Source organism: Entelurus aequoreus, linkage group LG13, assembly GCF_033978785.1.
Source record: "Entelurus aequoreus isolate RoL-2023_Sb linkage group LG13, RoL_Eaeq_v1.1, whole genome shotgun sequence".
NCBI classification, from domain to species: domain Eukaryota; kingdom Metazoa; phylum Chordata; class Actinopteri; order Syngnathiformes; family Syngnathidae; genus Entelurus; species Entelurus aequoreus.
The window spans coordinates 18,178,846-18,194,687 of NC_084743.1; the positions used below are offsets into that span (position 1 = coordinate 18,178,846).

Below are 15,842 nucleotides of genomic sequence, written 5' to 3' on the forward strand. Positions count from 1 at the left end.
GTTTTCTTTATTTTCATGACTATTTACATTGTAGATTGTCACTGAAGGCATCAAAACTATGAATGAACACATGTGGAGTTATGTACTTAAACAAAAAAAGGTCAAATAACTGAAAACATGTTTTATATTCTGGTTTCTTCAAAATAGCAACCCTTTGCTCTGATTACTGTTTTGCACACTCCTGGCATTCTCTCGATGAGCTTCAAGAGGTAAGTCACCTGAAAGGGTTTGCACTTCACAGGTGTCATAGTTTTGATGCCTTCAGTGACAATCTATCAAATAAAACTTTCTTTTGTATATGGCAAACACACAAAATAGGCAATATTTTCAACCCAAAAATATTTTAAAGGGGAATTTTTGATGTGAAGTAATTGGACCCTTCAATAATTCATAACAACATTGATTTTGATTCATGATTATTTTTCGAGCAATGACAGCGTTAAAGAAAAACACAGTCTGCATGGCAGCGTTGTGTTATCAGAGTCAACATTGCAACATGTCACCTTTTGGCTATTTTATTCCACTTTTTTGTGTTTTTTTGTATTTTTAGAATGTGTCGCGGGCCGTTAAACATTTTTGCTACGGGCGGCACTTTGGACACCGTTGGTATAGATTGTGCATTGCTGTTTATTTGGAAACGTTATCTTAAAATTATTACAATATTTTTTCATGCGTGGATGGCGGAAAGACTGCAGGAACATATAAAGATTAGAGATGGCCGATATATGCGTTAAAATGTAATATCGGAAATTATCGGTATCGTTTTTTTTATTATCGGTATCGTTTTTTTTATTTTTTGTTTTTTTTAATTTATTTTTTTTAATTTTTATTAAATCAACATAAAAAACACAAGATACACTTACAATTAGTGCACCAACCCAAAAAACCTCCCTCCCCCATTTACACTCATTCACACAAAAGGGTTGTTTCTTTCTGTTATTAATATTCTGGTTCCTACATTATATATCAATATATATCAATACAGTCTGCAAGGGATACAGTCCGTAAGCACACATGATTGTGCGTGCTGCTGGTCCACTAATAGTACTAACCTTTAACAGTTAATTTTACTAATTTTCATTCATTACTAGTTTCTATGTAACTGTTTTTATATTGTTGTACTTTCTTTTTTATTCAAGAAAATGTTTTTAATTTATTTATCTTATTTTACTAATTTTTTAAAAAAGTACCTTATCTTCACCATACCTGGTTGTCCGAATTAGGCATAATAATGTGTTAATTCCACGACTGCATATATCGGTTGATATCGGTATCGGTTGATATCGGTATCGGTAATTAAAGAGTTGGACAATATCGGAATATCGGATATCGGCAAAAAGCCATTATCGGACATCCCTAATAAAGATGTCTCTGACCTGCCCCCCCCGCTGACCTTATTGTGCGCGTGTGTGTTTGTACTTTAGTGACAGACGGACAGCAGCAGTCAAAACCCCAGCAATGAATCTGATCTTTGACTGCTGCTTCCATCCCCTTGCAGTGTGTGACGACTGGCTGGTACCCTTCATAAAGGAGTCATGATGTCACCTGACTAACCTTTCACTTTACACACTGAGACGTCTGTCATTGTCACGTTGATGAGCTCGAGGGTGTTTTCCTTCCTCTTCAAAACACATTACGTTGACATAAATGCTTTGCGACAAAGACGATGCCGCCGGGCCTCTCAGTCTCTTCTGACCTTTTTTTCTCTCACTTTGTTTTGCGTCTTTTCTTTTACATGTTTTTATATTTGAGAGTACGGGAGCAGTAGAGGAGCACGTACTGTACTGACAAAGTGTTGCTTCTCACCGGTCTTTCTCTCACCCGCAGCTCTCCCGATGGCGTGGACGGCCTGCCTCCGGCTCTGCCCCCCAAGCAGCTGAGCAGGAAGACCTTGAGCCAGATCATCCAGGCCCACTCGCAGCAGAGTCTCCTGGACAACCACCTCAACGAGATGTACGACGTTCCTGCCAATACTGACAAGACCACGGTCAGTATGGAACTCGAAGATATGAAAGACGTAATACATTTTCATTCTAATAGCATTGTAGTTGTAAAGTGGTCATATATACATTTCTAATGCCAAACATCCCACGTAGAAGTACAAAACCCAAAACCAGTAAAGTTGGCGTGTTGTGTAAATGGTAAATAAAAACAGAATATAATGAGTGCACACACACATACTGGTTATCATTTGGAATGGGGACCAAGTTTTTGATCATCACTTGTGGGGACCACCCTTTCTACAGGTTGTGAAGGCATAACAAAAATGAGGTAAAATAGCAACTGCCCAGTTAGCTCATAAACGTCTTTAAATCTCTGGATTGATAAAGTAATGTGCTGATTATTCTTACTAGGGACCCTGGGGAAAAAGAGTTAATATGGTTCATGGGTACCAAATTTAAATAATTTTGCATAATTCACACAAATTTGTACGTGACTACTGAGGACCATTTAAATAAAAAATAAATACAAATAATAAAAAGTTCAAATTAAATATGACATGATCCTCAAAATACAGCCCTACAGCTGTCCTCTTATAGGAAGTTTCACCACTTAAAAATCACTTAGGCATCTTCAGAATGGATCTGACTATCATTTAAAAAGGTTTCCCTTTAGGGCAGTGGTCCCCAACCTTTTTGTAGCTGCGGTCAACGCTTGAAAATTTGTCCCACGGACCGGGGGGGGTATTTATTTATTTTTATTTTTTTAATTAATTAATTTTTTTGTCATAAAGAAATACAATCATGTGTGCTTACGGACTGTATACCTGCAGACTGTATTGGTCTATATTGAAACATAATGTATATATTGTGTTTTTTATGTTGATTTAATTAAAAAAAAAAAAAATTGTATTTCTTGTGCGGCCCGGTGGTTGGGGACCACTGCTTTAGGGGATCTGTTTTTTTGTCCCCATACCGTCAGAGGTCCCCTAAAGGTGAATGTGTCAACAGAGCGATGTCCCCATTAAGTATGCATTGCCAGAACACACACACACACACACACACACGTTTTTAGGGCATCACAAAGCAACCAGAAGGAGCTTTTCCAACCTGTTTTTAAAAAAGTTTTACTTTAAGTACTATGCCAAATAATACATTGTGAGATTCGGTTTGAATCGTGTTGAATCGAGAATCAATTCTGAATCGAATCGTCACTCCAGGAATCAAAATCCGATCGAATCGTTAGGTGCCCAAAGATTCACACCCCTAAAATACATATACACACTCTCTCTTAAGGCCTCTTTCAGGCCCACTGACTCCAATTATAACTGATATTTTGTACCTGTAATCTGTTAAAAAGACTGTAATCCTGGTATTGTACTGTGCTTTTTTTCATGAAAACCGAAGGAATCTCATCCGTGCCGATTTAGAAACAAAAAAATGTAGTTGGGGTGTTAATTGCGTCCCTTAACTAGTAGATTGCGTCAAAAAACCCTGAGATTTGATGAATGTAAATGAGTTAAACTGCCATATAAACACTGAAATTCAGAGAAATTGATCTTGGACAGTTATACTCTTTATAATATGGCAGATATCCTTTAAATACTTGTCAAGTCAATAAACTCAAACTGATTTCTCGCTCATTCTATATAAGTAGGCACTGTATAAATTAGGTTTTTTTTAAATATATGTATATATATAGATAGATAAATAGATAGATAGATAGTACTTTATTGATTCCTTCAGGAGAGTTCCCTCAGGAAAATTTAAATTCCAGCAGCAGTGTACAAAATTTAGATCTAATTTAAAAAGTAAATAATGGGGGTATAAATGGAAACAAAATAGAACAATATTACAATAAAAATAAAAAGCAACAATGAGAATAAAAATATAACAGTAAAATAAGAATATAACAAGAGAAACTAGGCAGTAGTGACCATGTTATGAAAAAGTATTGCACTGTTATTGTTTTGCATATATATATATATATGCATAAATATATAAATGTTTTGTTTACTTTGTTCTACTGCATCATCATCAATGTTGTCATGAATTATTGACCTATTCAAGGCCTCAAATATTCCACATTTTTTAGAAGTAATGCATATTTTGCTTTTCCCCGGCATTAAAAAACTGTTATTTTGGACATGAAGACCATAAAACAAAACAAAAAAAACATAAATAACAATTAAAAAAGTATATTAATTGATAGATCTTAAGTTGTTAAATATTTCAACCATTGAAAGTAAAAAAAAAAAATATTGCTGACTTATGTCTCTTATGAGCGGGTCCCTTTTGGATTCTATGAGTAAGTATGTATAGTCAATCTTAAGCTTGCACAAGGGTTAAATGAAATAGATGATTTTTCAGACATTTTTTCTCCTCAATGTGCCAACATCAGTCATGCAGATAAATATGCACTGAGGACAAGTACATGTACTGTAAATGTAAATTGAAAGAGTAAAATACAGGTGCCCAGAAGTTTACATACATGGGCATGAATGTCCTCATTATAATTTATTTGAACTGTTCTTTTTCCAAGGTGGAATGATTCTACAATGTACATCTTTAATGATTTGACCCTGTGGAGAGACAATCCAAAACATAAAAATGTACTTTGTGACATCATTCCACCTTCATGAAGGGCCTAAAATCTACATGCTTACCAATTTGTACTTTTTGGAACTTTACGGTAAAAATTGATTTTTTGTTTGTTTGTGCCTTTGACTTGTTATTTCAGCTGAATGGAATTGTTCCTCATGATAATCTGGTCTTGATCAAAATGAGGCCTGATGAACATGGACGTTTTGGCTTCAACGTTAAGGTGACTTTTATGTTCAATGCTATTCTTATGACATATCTAATAACACTGATGCTGTGCAGGGATAATCGCCCTTTTTCCAACAAGGATTGTTTGTGTGTGTGTTTCTAGGGTGGAGCTGACCAGAAGATGCCAATCATTGTATCCAGAGTAGCTCCAGGAACATCAGTAAGTACAGTGGAACCTCGATTTACGATTTATTGGTTCTTGAACAAGGTTCGTAAATAGAAAAGTGTGTATAGCGAAGCAAACATCTCCAGAAGAAACAATGTAAATATGAATACTAGGTTGCAGCCTTGACAAAAGTCCATATTTTAGTGAAGGTTTGTACACTTTGAACACAATATAAAGTGTTATACAGTACTATATATCAAACAAACTTAACAATTGTATTTTTATTAACAAACCAAAACATATGTATGCTGTATGCACTGCTTTACACACACATAAGTCTCTTTGGTGCCCTCACAAATGATCAGCATATACAAAAATCCTTTACTTTAACAACCATATTGCAACAACAATAAACATTTAAACAAGTCAAATTCACCCACATTAACATAGACAGAGGAGCTGAAGAGAAAGCAGCAGCATAAGTCTCTTTGGTGCCCTCACAAATGATCAGCATATACAAAAATCATTTACTTTAACAACTATATTGCTACAACAATAAACATTTAAACAAGTCAAATTCACCCACATTAACATAGACAGAGGAGCTGAAGATAAAGCAGCAGCATAAATCTCGTTGGTGCCCTCACAAATGATCAGCATATACAAAAATTCTTTACTTTAACAACTATATTGCTACAACAATAAACATTTAAACAAGTCAAATTCACCCACATTAACATAGGCAGAGGAGCTGAAGAGAAAGCAGCAGCATAAGTCTCTTTGGTGCCCTCACAAATGATCAGCATATACAAAAATCCTTTACTTTAACAACTATATTGCTACAACAACAAACATTTAAACAAGTCAAATTCACCCACATTAACATAGACAGAGGAGCTGAAGAGAAAGCAGCAGCATAAATCTCGTTGGTGCCCTCACAAATGATCAGCATATACAAAAATCCTTTACTTTAACAACCATATTGCGACAACAATAAACATTTAAACAAGTCAAATTCACCCACATTAACATAGGCAGAGGAGCTGAAGAGAAAGCAGCAGCATAAGTCTCATTGGTGCCCTCACAAATGATCAGCATATACAAAAATCCTTTACTGTAACAACCATATTGCGACAACAATAAACATTTAAACAAGTCAAATTCACCCACATTAACATAGGCAGAGGAGCTGAAGAGAAAGCAGCAGCATAAGTCTCTTTGGTGCCCTCACAAATGATCAGCATATACAAAAATCCTTTACTTTAACAACCATATTGCTACAACAACAAACATTTAAACAAGTCAAATTCACCCACATTAACATAGGCAGAGGAGCTGAAGAGAAAGCAGCAGCATAAATCTCGTTGGTGCCCTCACAAATGATCAGCATATACAAAAATCATTTACTTTAACAACTATATTGCTACAACAACAAACATTTAAACAAGTCAAATTCACCCACATTAACATAGGCAGTGGAGCTGAAGAGAAAGCAGCAGCATAAGTCTCTTTGGTGCCCTCACAAATGATCAGCATATACAAAAATCCTTTACTTTAAAAACTATATTGCTACAACAACAAACATTTAAACAAGTCAAATTCACCCACATTAACATAGACAGAGGAGCTGAAGAGAAAGCAGCAGCATAAGTCTCGTTGGTGCCCTCACAAATGATCAGCATATACAAAAATCCTTTACTTTAACAACCATATTGCGACAACAATAAACATTTAAACAAGTCAAATTCACCCAGATTAACATAGGCAGAGGAGCTGAAGAGAAAGCAGCAGCATAAGTCTCGTTGGTGCCCTCACAAATGATCAGCATATACAAAAATCCTTTACTTTAAAAACTATATTGCTACGACAACAAACATTTAAACAAGTCAAATTCACCCACATTAACATAGGCAGAGGAGCTGAAGAGAAAGCAGCAGCATAAGTCTCGTTGGTGCCCTCACAAATGATCAGCATATACAAAAATCCTTTACTTTAACAACCATATTGCGATAACAATAAACATTTAAACAAGTCAAATTCACCCAGATTAACATAGACAGAGGAGCTGAAGAGAAAGCAGCAGCATAAGTCTCTTTGGTGCCCTCACAAATGATCAGCATATACAAAAATCCTTTACTTTAACAACCATATTGGGATAACAATAAACATTTAAACAAGTCAAATTCACTCACATTAACATAGGCAGAGGAGCTGAAGAGAAAGCAGCAGACAGGGGGAGAAGGGGAGATAGGGTTAAAATTTAGTGTTATTTTCCTCCAGTGTGAAATAAGTCTGCTCTGGCATATTTTTCCAAAAAAGTGGTCTCATCATAAATGAAACTTACTGTGGTATGAAGCCTGCTTCATTGATTTTTCCATACCTGTGAACGCCATTAATGTACTCCTCGCAAATATAAATGTTTTAACAAATATTTTAACCTTCCACGCTGGTCTATTGAGTTTTTGGGACTCACAGTGAGTTAGCAAAATGGACAAAGCTTTTCAAAAAGCGGAAAAACACAGAAAAGACACACATGTAGAAGCACTGAAGTGACTAGTACTGTGTAGTGGGCAGCAAGTGACGGGGAGGGCCACGCCTCCGACAACGCTGCGCCCTGCTTTTTGCCTGCAGGCGCGACACAATGTGAATGACTGAATGAAGCGTTCGCACGCAGAGACATTATCCGCACATTCAGGCATGTTTGGCTCGATCTAAAAGTTCATAAATCAAAAGGTTTGCGAAAAGAGTGGTCCCTAAATCACTTAAACAATTATTACACCGCCAGGACTCTCACATGAGTAGTTTTAGCATTTAAAGTAACGTGTTGACAAATGTCACTTATTTTACTGTGTTTCTGTGTGTCAGGCTGACCTGTGTGTGCCACGTCTGAATGAAGGTGACCAGGTCGTCTTAATTAATGGGCGGGACATCTCCGACCACACCCACGACCAGGTTGTAATGTTCATCAAGGCCAGCTGCGAGAGCCACTCTGGAGAACTCATCCTGCTGGTGCGACCAAATGGTGAGACATTTTCGGCTTGGAAATTCTTTGTTTTTGTTTGTGCTCGCTGGTATTTGTCTTAATTCTGCATTGTTTTTGCCAAATGCTAATCCGCTGTGAATACTTTCCTGATGCACTGTTTATCTGGGGCCTCTGTATTTTAAAAAAACAACTTAATTAACTTTTTCCTGACTATAGAGAGCACTGGTATATACTGTAAGTCGCACCTACTAAATTTCAGAAGTAAAATATATTTTCCATATATTAGCCTCACTGGACTTATACGTTGTAAAATTAGTTATTTACACAAAAAGAAATTTGTAAATGTTTATTTACATACCTTAATTGTTTCCAAACTGTGCCTGTAACACGGCAGTAAAACGGTTGATCAAACAAAACAAAAGTCATCGTCAGGGAGTCACTAGCTGCGGAGGCTAGCTCTCCAATCAGCTAAACAGACTCAAAAATTTTGCGGTGACGTTTTGGTGAATTTACGAAACTGAAACAATACAAAAAAAATGCCATTGTAAGTTAATATTACTAATACAGACACTCGTAAACGGACTGTGTACACGGACGTAGGGAGAAGTACAGAGCGCCAATAAACCTTAAAGGCACTGCCTTTGCGTGTCGGCCCAGTCACATAATATCTACGGCTTTTCACACACACACGTGAATGTAAGGCATACTCTGTCAACAGCCATACAGGTCACACTGAGGGTGGCCGTATAAACAACTTTAACACTGTTACAAATATGTGCCACACTGTGAACCCACACCAAACAAGAATGACAAACACATTTCCGCACCTTAACACAACATAAACACAACAGAACAAATACCCACAACCCTTTGCAGCACTAACTCTTCCAGGACGCTACAATATACACCCCCCGCTACCCACCCCCACCTCCAACCCCGCCCACCTCAACCTCCTCCCAAAATCCGAACTGCTGTTTTGAGGCATGTTAAAAAAAATAATGCACTTTGTGACTTCAATAATAAATATGGCAGTGCCATGTTGGCATTTTTTTCCCCATAACTTGAGTTGATTTATTTTGGAAAACCTTGTTACATTGTTTAATGCATCCAGCGGGGCATCACAACAAAATTAGGCATAATAATGTGTTAATTCCACGACTGTATATATTGGTATCGGTTGATATTGGAATCGGTAATTAAGAGTTGGACAATATCGGATATCGGCAAAAAAGCCATTATCGGACATCTCTAGTTTTTAGCATTCAGACATTATTGTGAGGTTTTGTATTAGTGTTTCTAAAAATAGATATAGCTGCGCAGAGGTACATTTTTTTCCTCTAAATTAGGCCTCCGAGGCAAAATAATTGCCTAACTTGAGTAGTTTCATTTATTTTGTTTGAGGATGTGTGACTTCTTGTCGCAGCTTCATCAAGGCTTCCTTTGGTTGACGCCAAACAAGAAACAAAGGTTCATATCTGGTGTTGCCTGGTTAGTAGAGTAGTGTTCCTATACCCCTCCGTCTTTGCCGTATGTGGAAGCATGTTTTTCCACCAGCTTCAGGGAGCGCTCAAAAGATGATGAGTCACTGAAATGCATGCTGTAAAGTGGGTCAGGAGGGGATTTACTCATCCAGTCATACATCAAAGCAAACACATGAATTCTCAAACATGTTGACGGTAATGATATTATCCCAAGGTCCGGTGAAGACTTCCTCAGCCTGGAACTCTGTTCATGTAAACCTTTGTTCCTTTTCTAGCAATCTACGATGTGGTGGAGGAGAAGGTGGACTCGGAACCAGATTTCCAGTACATCCCAGAGAAGTCCCCTCAGGACCCCACTCAGCTCGACCAGCATGCTTTGAGGGATTCTATGGTAACCCTGAAGGAGGGTCTGAGCAGTGGGGCCATACTGGCCCAGTTTGACGTGAGTTGCACACAAGTGAATGCCAACAACACACTGACCAGTCACGGTGGTGCAGATGTAATAGAGCAGTGTTTTTTTAAACATAGGGCCGCGGCCCCTTGTTGAGCTCGATCTCTTTCTCAGCTTTGGTTGCAACAGTACTTAGTTGTAATACACTTTGCCAACCAACCAATATCAAACAGAAGAAGTGTGGAACTAAAATCATAATTAGAGATATTATCGGCCGATAAATGCTTTAAAATGTAATATCGGAAATGATCGGTATCTGTTTCAAAAAGTAAAATGAATTACTTTTTAAAACGCCGCTGTACGGAGCGGTACATGCTGTACATTTCCGGTAAAACACAGACGTAGGGCATACTTGCCAACCCTCACAATTTTCCCGGGAGATTCCCGAATTTCAGTGCCCCTCCTGAAAATCTCCCGGGGCAACCATTCTCCCGAATTTCTCCCGATTTCCACCCGGACAACAATATTGGGTGCGTGCCTTAAAGGCACTGCCTTTAGCGTCCTCTACAACCTGTCGTCACGTCCGCTTTTCCTCCATACAAACAGCGTGCCGGCCCAATCACGTAATATATGTGGCTTTTACACACACATTAGTGAATGCAAAGCATACTTGGTCAATAGCCATACAGGTCACACTGAGGGTAGCCGCATAAACAACTTTAACACTGTTACAAATATGCGCCACACTGTGAACCCACACCAAACAAGAATGACAAACACATTTCGGGAGAACATCCGCACCGTAACACAACATAAACACAACAGAACAAATACTCAGAAGAAATAAGCCATATTGTATAAGTACAATACTACAGAATGTACTGCAAACAACTACTGTAGTTTTATGAAGTAATGTAATAATAATGTACAGCACTTACCGGTACCTTGGAAAGTGGACGTCCACGGTATTTCCTTCCAGCTGCTTCTGCTTCAAATACACCATCAGCAGCTTTTCCATATGGATAAATGTTAATATCTTTTTTTTTATCATTCTTGGCTGGCGTTAGACTCATTCTGCTTCAATATGGTGCAGACTGGCAGTGCCACGCTCAAATTGCTTGCACCGAGTTAGTGACACCCGCTGTCATGTTGATGATGATTTCTTTCTTTAATTTGATATAATCCACTTCTTTGTCTCAGCACTGTACTTCAGACTTTCTTCATTCCCATGGTTGGAAAACAAAGTTATGTCTATCTCCAGCTATAAGCTAATAATGTAAGCCAACCAATGGCGCGGATGCTCAAATTTGTGCTGTCAATCAAAGCCTAACAGACAGCAGGGACAGCTCTTATCTCAAAACACTCTTGACCGGAGGCACCAAGTGTTATTTCCCATTGATGGTGATTGTTCAGAGCAAGCATGTCAAGGTTCCTCCTTTTCTTCCAGCAACTGTACAGGAAGAGGCCCGGGATGACCATGCTGTGTGCCAAATTACCTCAGAACATTTCCAAAAATCGCTACAGAGACATCTCTCCTTGTACGTGTTCAAGACGTGTCAAATCCTGTTCCACCTTGATTTCTTGTCTATGACATCGTTCAACGTCTTTCTGTTGGTTTGATTCCATTCTTTGTCCTTTCAAGATGATGCCACGCGGGTCATTCTGAAAAGCACAGATGACTACATCAATGCAAATTACATAAATGTGAGTTTTTATTTTCCATTCCTTTTATGTGTTGGTAAATTCAATGTGAATGTACTTGGGTGCAGGAAAGCATGAGTCAAAGTTTTTTCTGATGTTTCATGTTTCTCTAAATACAAACAAGCTTTGATCAAAGCTTACCGTTTTTTATTTTGCTGGCAAAATAGTCTTCAGAAACATTGCAGCTCTCTGCATGCCGGAAATACATAGAAGTAGTGATGGGTAAATGATGCCTCTGTGAATGTGTGGCACACTCACTACCTGTATTGACACTGCACTGATACTGCGTTAGTGTTGCGTAATGGCCATCTACTATCTGATGGATTAAAAAAGTTATGCAAATATTATTAATAGTTTGTAAATATAAATATATATTTTTTTTTTAATGAATATTTCCACAGAAAGGAATTTAAAACATGCAGCCATGGTCAATGAGCCAAATACCGCATTTTCCGGGCTATAGAGTGCATCGGTATTCAAGCTGCACCCAGCCAATTTCAGAAGAAATAAATATTTTTTACATATATTAGACGCACCCAACTATATGCCGCAGATATATACCAGTACTAGGGGTGTAACGGTACACAAAAATTTCGGTTCGGTACGTACCTCGGTTTAGAGGTCACGGTTCGGTTCATTTTCGGTACAGTAAGAAAACGACAAAATATAAATGTTTTTGGTTATTTATTTACCAAATTTGCAAAATCTTCCACCAAAAATATTTTTCTTAGTGGAATATTTGATGTGAAGTAATCGGAATCTTGGATAGGTCAATAATTCATAATAACATTGATTTTGATTCAATATTATGTTTTGAGCAATGACAGTTTGAAAGAAAAAAAAACTGCTTTGTTTTATTAGTCAACATTGCAACTTTTTCTAAATTACATTTAACCTTTAAGCTTTTATATTTCACTTTTGTTATGTTTTTGTTTATTTTAATAGTATTTTTAGAATGTTTATAGATAATAAAAAATGTAATCTGATAAATCTATGGATAAAAAGCAGAGCCTGGCGACGCATGCGCGTTTATCATAACTCTCTTGCTCTCTCTGTCTCTGCCCCTCCCTCACCAATGCTGCTGCGCGCACAATTTGTTTTGTTTTTAACCCCTTCTTAACCCTGAACGTACATTGAAAATACACGCAACCCTAACTCCAAATGCCGGACATTTGAGGAATTTAAGAAACTCCGCCCTGACAGCTCTGCAAAAGACGACATGTACGGTGAAAAGAAGACGTATGGTCAGTCTATCGTAGCCCGTTAGCTGCTAGCATGCCGTGTGTTGTGCCTCGGTGTGCATTGTTTACACAACGTGCGTTACGCTACTTAATATGTCCGTGTGGAAACTCGTTCGGTACACCTCCGAACCTAACCGAAACCCCCGTACCGAAACGGTTCAATACAAATACACGTACCTTTACACCCCTAACCAGTACGCAAGATTTTGTAAATATTTATTTACATACCTTTCCTTCCAAACAGTGCCTGTCACATGGCAGTAAAACGGTTGAATAAACAAAACAGAAGTCATGGTCATTGACCCGCTAGCTGCGGAAGCTAGCTCTCCAAACAGCTAAACAGACTCAATAACTATGCATAAGTTAGAATTGTTTGAGTTATATTGTAAAACTTACAAACGCTATGGACAGTTATACTTCTGGTTCAAGGCACAAAACAGGAAATACATTTTTAAGCCGCAGTTAGTACCGGGTAAATTAGCACCGGTGCCATTATGGAACCAATGCCTACTTGTGTTCCATAAGGCATCGATGCTTCGATATGGTTTGACCTATCGCTACATGCAAGTCTCACACCCAGATGAAACATTGTTTACTTACTCAACCCCTGTTCCTGCAGATGGAGATTCCTGCCTCCAGTCTCATAAACCGCTACATCGCCTGCCAGGGTCCCTTGCCCAACACCTGTCCGGACTTCTGGCAAATGACCTGGGAGCAGGGATCATCTATGGTGGTCATGCTGACAACGCAAGTCGAGAGGGGACGGGTATGTCAATGATTTTACATTAAAACTAGACGATTTTTTTCCCCCAAATGTCTTTGTTCCTCTCTGCCCGGGACAATTCAACTAATCTCGTAGGATAATTAAGAACGTTACCTCACCATTCCATTCAGAATTGATTCTCACAATGTATTATTTGGTAATGGAGAGTGTTGCCCGTTTGTGGCCTGTGGGTAATTTCTTAAAGGCCCAGGGCACATTCAAAAAATACAATAAAAAATTAAAAAAAACATTAAAAAGTGAGAAAAAAAAGAGCAAACTGGTGAAATGAAACGACAAAAAGTTGCAATGTTGAAACTCTAATATTAAACACAAAGCTGCGTTCAGGCTGGTTTTTTTCCCTTAAAGCTGCATTGCTTAAAAATAATGATTCAAAATCAATATTGGAATGGTTGACCTATTCAAGGCTCCAATTACTTCACATCAAACATTCCACTTTGAAGTACTTTTTGTCGAAAACATTGCATATTTTGTTTGCCAAAAAAAAAAAGTTTTCTTTGACAAAAAGTACATGACACAAACAAACAAAAACATTAAAAATAATAATAATATAAAGTATAAATAACAGGTCTAAAGTTGATTTAGAGACTTGAGTGTTGAAAGTAAAAAAGATAAAAAAATATTTGACACTTTTTGAGAGTGGGCATTTTGGATCCCTAAGAAATTTAGTGGGATAATTTTTTCAAAAACTGTCATTGCTCAAAAATAATACTGAATTAAAATCCATGTTGTTATGAATTATGGACCAATCAAAGGCTCCAATTACTTCACATCAAAAATTTCAATTCAAATTGTTTTTTGTGTAAAATATTGCATAGTTTGTGTTTTTGTCATTAAAACAAGGGCTTAAAACATATATAAAGAAAAAAAACTTATCGACAAATAGACCTGAAGTTGATCTAAAGATTTAAGCATTGAAAAAAAAAAATCAATAATACATGACTTTTTTGTCAACGTTTTTATGACTGAGGCCCTACCAGGTCCACTATACCAAACTTGAGGGGAGCCTAAAGGTAAAAACAAAAAAATCAATATTTTGTCTTGGGTTTTGAAAATGAAAAATATCAAAATTGCCGCCGCATGCTGAGATTTTACAGTGTGTGGTCCTTAGTGGAAAAAGTTTGGACACCCCTGACTTAAAACATTGATAGCAAATTCATAAAATCTCAAGTTTATTCAATGTTTTTGAGTAACGTCGCACATTTTGCCACAACTTTCTGAAAAAGCTGCTGCAAATTAAGGCATTTTAGGCCACAACAATCACAAATAAGCCCGTGAAAGCATGGAAGGATTTTTATACTGTACAGTGTGGTTATAAAAAAATAATCTTTCCATATATTAGCCACACCGGACGATAAGTCGCGGATATGAAATGAATCATTTGCACAGAAATATTTTGTAAATGATTATTTACATACCTTAATTGTTTCCAAACGGTGTCTGTAACACGGCAGTAAAATGGCTGATCACACAAAACAGAAGTCATCGTCATGGACCCACTAGCTGCGGAAGCTAGCTCTCCAATCAGCTAAACAGACTCAATAACTCCACAGTGACGTTTTGGTGAATTCACTGAAGAATTTGTTCAACTGAAACAATACAAGAAGAATGCCATTGTAAGTTAATAATACTAACACAGATACTTGTAAATGTGTTAGCGAACTAGCTAATGCTTGCAACGCTTGCTTCATTACATTACAACAGCACGTACAAAACACTCTTACAGACATCACACATGGGGCGGTTTAGTACTTATGAATCGTTGTAGTTATATTGTAAAACTTACAGACTTTATTGATTAAGGACTCCGACTTAATGTGCGGTAGTGGGAACAAATATGGAGTAAAAATAAATTACACAAGAGGTAATAAAGAAAAACTAAAATAAGAATTTAAATAAACAGACTACTATCCAATAAAAATAATAAGCAATCCTGTACAATATACAAAACACTATACAAATACAAAATACTGTACAATATACAGAACAAGACAAGAGTACTGGAGTCATTTATATATAACAAAGAGTTAGGGTTGAAACATCCATACGAGTAGATACGCTATGGACGGCTCTACTTCCTCTTGAAAGCACTACTGATAAAATGAAGGCCCCTGCAGCACTTGCAGTGAGCGAACTCGTCCAAAAGATGGCACCATAGCACAAACAAAACAAATTCTCTGTGTATTTGCTTGTTTTTTTGAAAACTTTGTATTTTGGCCGTCGGTGTAGAAAAACCCATAAATTAGCCACAGGGTTCAAATATGTTGGAAAAAAAGTAGTGGCTTATAGTCCAGAATTTACAGTAACTATCCCAAATACCGTATTTTCCGCACCATAAGCCGCACCTAAAAACCACAATTTTTCTCAAAAGCTGACAGTGCGGCTAATA

At 37.4% G+C, this 15,842-nt stretch overlaps 2 protein-coding genes across 3 annotated transcripts in view; one reads left to right on the forward strand and one right to left on the reverse strand.

The window, feature by feature from the left end:
* Positions 1-15,842, reverse strand: part of LOC133663222 (frizzled-7-like) — a 791,936-nt gene that overhangs the window by 341,959 nt on the left and 434,135 nt on the right. The gene's annotated exons all lie outside the window — the stretch shown is intronic.
* Positions 1-15,842, forward strand: part of ptpn4a (protein tyrosine phosphatase non-receptor type 4a) — a 134,434-nt gene that overhangs the window by 108,971 nt on the left and 9,621 nt on the right. For both annotated transcript variants that reach the window (XM_062067522.1, XM_062067521.1), the window contains exons 16-23: positions 1,828-1,987; positions 4,681-4,764; positions 4,873-4,929; positions 7,741-7,897; positions 9,615-9,781; positions 11,178-11,268; positions 11,373-11,434; positions 13,292-13,438. In XM_062067522.1, coding sequence (XP_061923506.1) covers positions 1,828-1,987; positions 4,681-4,764; positions 4,873-4,929; positions 7,741-7,897; positions 9,615-9,781; positions 11,178-11,268; positions 11,373-11,434; positions 13,292-13,438 — 925 coding nt within the window. The remainder of the gene's footprint in view (positions 1-1,827; positions 1,988-4,680; positions 4,765-4,872; positions 4,930-7,740; positions 7,898-9,614; positions 9,782-11,177; positions 11,269-11,372; positions 11,435-13,291; positions 13,439-15,842) is intronic.